This window comes from Furipterus horrens, unplaced genomic scaffold, assembly GCF_987537825.1.
Source record: "Furipterus horrens unplaced genomic scaffold, mFurHor1.1.pri manual_scaffold_22, whole genome shotgun sequence".
Lineage (NCBI taxonomy): Eukaryota > Metazoa > Chordata > Mammalia > Chiroptera > Furipteridae > Furipterus > Furipterus horrens.
Genome location: NW_028327192.1, coordinates 1,082,430 through 1,088,429, shown reverse-complemented (window position 1 = coordinate 1,088,429; position 6,000 = coordinate 1,082,430). Strand labels below are relative to the sequence as shown.

The 6,000-nt window shown below is 43.3% G+C and overlaps 1 protein-coding gene across 1 annotated transcript in view; it reads right to left on the bottom strand.

Annotated features, from left to right (window-relative positions):
* Positions 1–2,160: 2,160 nt before the first annotated feature.
* LOC149990152 (A-kinase anchor protein 4-like) overlaps positions 2,161–6,000 on the bottom strand; it is a 42,314-nt gene continuing 38,474 nt past the window's right edge. The window contains exons 5-6 of the mRNA XM_090265657.1: positions 3,072–5,207; positions 2,161–2,432 (exon numbers count right to left, since the gene is read on the bottom strand). Of these exons, the coding sequence (XP_090121783.1) occupies positions 2,277–2,432; positions 3,072–5,207 (2,292 nt within the window). The 3' untranslated portion in view covers positions 2,161–2,276. The remainder of the gene's footprint in view (positions 2,433–3,071; positions 5,208–6,000) is intronic.

Sequence of the window (6,000 nt, the reverse complement as noted above, 5' to 3'; positions counted from 1 at the left end):
AGGAAGCACAGAGTCCCAAACAAACTAGACCCAAAGAGGACCACACCAAGACACATCACGATTAAAATGCCCAAGGTCAAAGATAGAGAATCTTCAAAGCAGCAAGAGAAAAGCAGAGTTACCTACAAAGGGGTGCCTGTAAGACTATCAGCTGATTTCTCAAAAGAAACTTTGCAGGCAAGAAGGGACTGGTAAGAAGTATTCAAAGTGATGAAAAACAAGGATTTACAACCAAGATTACTCTATCCAGGAAAGCTATCATTTAGAATGGAAGGGCAGATAAAGTGCTCCCCAGACAATGTGAAGTTAAAGGAGTTCATCATCACCAAGCCCTTATTATATGAAACGTTAAAGGCACTTATTTAAGAGAAAGAGGGTCAAAACTATGAACATTAAAATGACAACAAAGTCACAACTATCAACAACAGAACCTAAAAAATAAAAACAAACCAATAAAAGTAAACAGGCAACCAGAATAGGAACAGAATCATAGGCATAGGGATCATTTGGAGGGTTATCGGCTGGGAAGGGGAAGGAGGAGAAGTAGTGCAGGGATTAAGGAGCATAATTAGTAGGTACAAAATAGGCAGGGGGACATTAAGAATAATATAGGAAAGGGTGAAGCTGAAGAACTGGTATGCACAACCAATGGACATGAACTAAGGGGGGTGGGACGGCTGGAAGGAAGAAGGATACTGGGTGGAGGGGAGCAAAGAGAAAAGAAATTGGGACAACTGTAACAGCATAATCAATAAAATATACTTAATTAAAAAAATCAACTTGGCACCTTCCTCCAAAGAAACCCTTTTGTTCCTCTAATGTGGGACATTGAAAAATTAATACCTGCCTTTTGTCATCTAGTGGTTATGGATTGAATGATGTCTTTTAACCCTGTTGCCAAAACTGTTGTCCCGAGAATACAACAAGGATGCCAGCCCGTTAAACCAAGCACGCCATTGTCCGGGGACAACCAACGGACCTGGAGTCTGCAAGACCCTTCCCCATGTGAAAAGACCACCCTCCCCTCCACACCCCCATTCTTATTAGGGATGTCTGGACCCAAGGGTAGGTAGGCCGACGGCCATGTCCAGAAGCAGCTAGAGGAGCTCCAGACCGTCACCCATTGTCCTTTATAAGATTATAAAGGGTCTTAAGTCTGAGAGGGGGGATTGTTATTTTTTATTGTTAGAATAATTAGTTAATTGATTAATTAATTAATTTTAAAAAAGAACAATATAGGAAAGGATGAAGCCAGAACTTGTATGTACGACCCATTGGCATGGACTGGGTTGGGGGGGTTGCTGGGGGAGGGGTGCTGCTGGGTAGAGGGGAGCAAAGGGGGAAAATTGGAGCTATTGTAACAATATAATTAATAAAACATACTTAAAAATAAATAAATAAACTTGGAATGAATTCCCTCTCAAACACTCCACTGTCACTTTTTGGTCTCACTTAATCCAAAGTTAACCTGCCTGGAGCTGAGCTCCTGCAGCACAGTAGTCCATCTGCAAATTCCTGACAAAGACCGAGAAAACCGTACCCTCGGGATTAGAGGGGAGATTATCAAGTTATATGTGTAATGTGGCAGAAACAGGGGGTCCACAGGTGGCAAACCTCTGGATCATAATGGACAAACCATATTACTTAGAGATTTGGACATGAGTTATATCTTTATGTCTTGGGTGCTCAGAAAATTACCTAAGGTCAGATATAGACCCAAGCCCAACACTGTATCACTAATCCTTGGATTTAGACCCACTCCCCTCTTTTGCCTCAGATATATCTGATTAAGAAACACGACTTTTTTTTTCTAGCCCTGGCTGCTGTGGCTCAGTGGATTGAGCATCGGCCTGCGAGCCATGTGTCGCTGGTTCAATTCCCAGTCAGGGCACATGCCTGGGTTGCAGGTCAAGGTCCCAGTTGGGAGCTCGTGAGAGGCAACCACACATTGATGTTTCCCTCTCTTTCTCCCTCCGCTCCCCTCACTCTGGAAATAAATAAATAAATAAAATCTAAATAATAATAAAAAAGTTAACAATAGAACGTATATTTTAAAAAAAGAACACAACGACTTTTTTTTTTAATTTTTAAATTCATGTTGTTGCCTAGCTTATTTAACACCTTGTACTTGCATAGTCCAACTGCTCAGACGTATTGGGAAAGACAGTCGTGTAGTGTGTTGTTCAACTTGCCTAATGAAGGGGCGCCCAGATGGCATGGAATGCTGCTGTGGGGATGGGGTGACTAGCTACAGAGTTGTTGAAGGGACTGTTAGTTTACAAGTTAGTGAGCAGCCAGTCCAGAAGTTGTTTTCTAGCCATGTTGTCCATGGCTTCATCCAGTTGTCGTTCCTTGGCAAACCTCATTACTTCTCGAAGGAGATCTCCAACACTGTACCCCTTCTCTGCTGCCTTAGCTGAAACTTCTGGAAGCTGTGGAGGGAGCAGAGATAGCTTGAGTCATGTGATACTTTTGAAGAAAGGTCTCAGGTGGATAAAGTGAACTACCCCCCTCACCCACCTTTCCGCCCATGACTAAGATTAGAGTAAAAGCTTTCGCTGATCCAGGACTGCCTTCCCTCTCCTTTTTCCTTGACCCTCCTCTAATGTCATAGATCAAAATGAAAAACATAACTTCATTTTGAGCATCAAAAAACAAAACCTGGAATCAGTTGTCTTTACTAAATACTTCTCTCCAAGGCCTGGGTCTTTTGGTTAGTCTGTGCTGATTGCTAGGTCAAGGTTAGGGGTGGCCATCTCCCCCACCTTCCTAAAACATATTTTACCAAGTAGTTTGTTTAAAGGGTCACTGAATTTAAAAAAAAAAAAAAAAAAAAAGCTAATCTTTCTCGCCTCCTCTTGGCTGAAATGTGCAGACCCCGAGGTGCTACAGCCTCAATTAATGGGTCATTGCTTTTGTGTCTTTTTATGAGGATAAAGTAATTCATAAAGCACATAGTAAAGAGCATACTTGAGAAAAATTTGGACTGCTCGTGAGCCCTAAGTACAGTTTCGCCTCCCTTCCCCTGCCCAGTCTAACCATCTTTCTTCTTGTGCTTTGCCATTGCTTACCTTCTCCAGTTGTCCATCATCATCTCTCACGAAACAGAGCACAGGCACCTTAAATTGGGAGGCTGCAATCCACTGCAGGACAGCCTGGAGCTGTTTCTGCAAGCTACTTGTTGAGCACCAATTATTGATGATGACTTCCGGCCCAGAAAACTCTCGATAGTTCTGTGACATTGCACTACTGTGACTGCATCTGGGGCCACCAACTTGGAAACTTGGGTTGTGTACCAAGGCTGCTTGTTCTTCCAATTCGGCCAGGGCTTCCCTGTTGTTGTGATACCTAGCCATGATAAGGCACAGCTTCCTCACAGGTTCTACCAGTTGATTGATGAATTGCCAGTTCATTTGCATCATCCCGCTGGCAAAATCAAGGTCTAAATTCTCCTGGAATTGTTTTTCCCCTCTCTTGGACATTGAAGTTGCTTTGTTTGGCCTGGGCTCAGAAGGCTTGCTCTCCCCTTCAGATTGCTCTTCACTGTTGAAGGAGGTCTCACTGAGCAGTTTCTGAATCAGTGATAGAATGATGTTTGACATATCGGACTTTTGGCACTCCGCCTGTTGTTGAGTCTCCTTTACAGAGGTAGATGGCCCAGGAGCTCCACAAGATTCTAGATGTTTCACTGAAAGTGCCTTGGCACTTTGGTCACTTGCGTTCTTTTCAAATTGGGCACTCTGAGTCCTATGGCCTATGGTGGAACCAGGATAGTCATCTTCAAGTGCATCTTTGGCCTCGGCCTGCTGGGTCAGGTGGTACTGAATCAGCATAGGGGCAGAGACAATCAAGTCCTTCGCCAGTGACTCTGTGGAAGGGCTGATCTTCTCTCTTTTTTCTTCCTTACTCACGCATGCTTTGCCAGCCATCTCGCCTTGGTTTCGTTGTTTTTGGTTCCACATGGACAGGCTCTCCTTGAGGATGTGTTCACCAACTCTTTCAGCGCTAATCAATGACTTGCACTCCTCTGGTTTTATTTTGCATTTGTCCTTCCCCTTCAATTCAGTTTTCATGGTGGAGAATTCAAGACTTTGGTTTTGACTTTGGTTCTCGTATTTGAGACTGTGGGAGCCGGCCTTCAAGGATGCGTACAACAGAGGCTGTGATTTAGACTCCTTCTCTCCAAGCAGAACAGTAGCCAGGCGCTTCAGCATGGCCTCCATTATATGTGTAGCATTTTGTTTTCCGTGGTTGAACAGACTCTTCTTGACAGCTGAGATAAAGTCGCAGTCAGTCATCAGGGCCGCAGTGATATTATGCAGGTTCTTCAAGCAGGAATCAATCAAATCAGAGACAACTTCCTGGGTGTGTTTTAACAACACCCTCTTCAGGACCACACAAGCGGGAATTGGCTTCCCAGGAGCATGCACTTTCAAGGTCTTCAAAACGGAGACCATCAGGTCAGATGCCACCTGATTTGCATAAACCGTGAGTCCTTTACTGATAGAGTGTGAAAAATCTTTGCTCTCTTGTTGGCACATCTCTTTGTCTACCCCCTTGTTCTTGTTGGATAATTGACTATACATAAACTTTTTCCTGCCACCTTCCCTGCCCTCTTCTCCAGTGCCCCGCCTTTCCACATAGGATATTTCCTCAGCATCATGGGCCATGTCAGAAACGATCTTGCTCACAGCGCTGCGGGGAGTGTTTTTCCCTTTGTTCCCAGAGGGTGGATAGATTGAATGACGAAAGCATTTGCTTCCATTTTCCAACTTCTTGATTTCATTACAAGGCATCTCCATTACCAGATTAGATAGCCGGATGATGGTGAAGGAAAGGTCATCCATGGGACATTCTCCCTCAGGAGAGATTACTGCCCTGTTAGTGCTAGAAGATTTTGCTGGAGAGGTGGAAGGACTCTGATTTTTGTTGGTATTCTTGGCTGCAGTCATGTCTACATGTGGGCTTTGAGGTCTATTGGCCATGTAATCGATATTCAGTTTATCATCATAGATGCTGTAGCAGTTTGCAGAGGGTAATTTGTGATGTTCATTTTCATCTCCTATTTTATGTTTGCAGCTAGAGGCTGAGGGACTTAGTGCATGTTCGAAACCCAAGGCATACTTCTGGATATCATTTAGAAGCCAATTTACAACAGTTATAGGATCAGAGGGAGCTTGTGTGAAAAGGCATATAGATCCGTCCATCTAAAAAAAAAAAAAAAAAAAAAAAGAACACCTAAGAGTTTGGGGAGGCTACTTTCCCCCCTTATTTTATTTAGAAGACATATCTTTCTAAACTGCATACATTAGGGGTTTACCCTTTAGGATTTGCATGGAAACATAATACATAATTATATCCCTTTGAGCACAAGTGGTAGCGTGTCAATTTCACATGAGCACGTGTGCTTATCTCAACATGTGTCAAAAATGTATCAATGTGTCTGTCATGTGTGTGTGTGTGTGAATAACAGTATAGCAATTCATAAGTGGGGACATCTCAGTAGATGTGAGAATGTTCAGTCTGTGTTGTTAGCGTGTGTGTCCGTGTGCACATGTCAGTGCACATGTATGCCTGCCTGTGTGTAAGCCTGTGTAACAATGTGTTGACATCAATACCGATTTTATATGTTTCCTGTACGGGCCAACGTGTGCATGATAGCGTGTACATTTTGTACACTGTGTGAATGTAAAAATGAATGTGTATGTCAGTGTGTCTGAATATGTAAATGACAAGTGTCGATTTGAGTGATCTGCATGTTTGTTCATAATACAAATCTAATAGAATGTATCATGGAGCTATACCTATATGTGTATTAATCCTGTCTGCAGCGCGGCCTCCTGAGACTCAACGGTTTGGCTGAACTAAGTGGCTGGGTTGGTGAAGAATGGGGTGGTTTGTGGGCTTCACTTTAAAACTGGTTTCTCTGTTCTATCCTAATGGCTTGGACCGAAAGGGCCCAGAGGTCTAAGAATGGGGAAAGCTAAACTATTTCCCTCA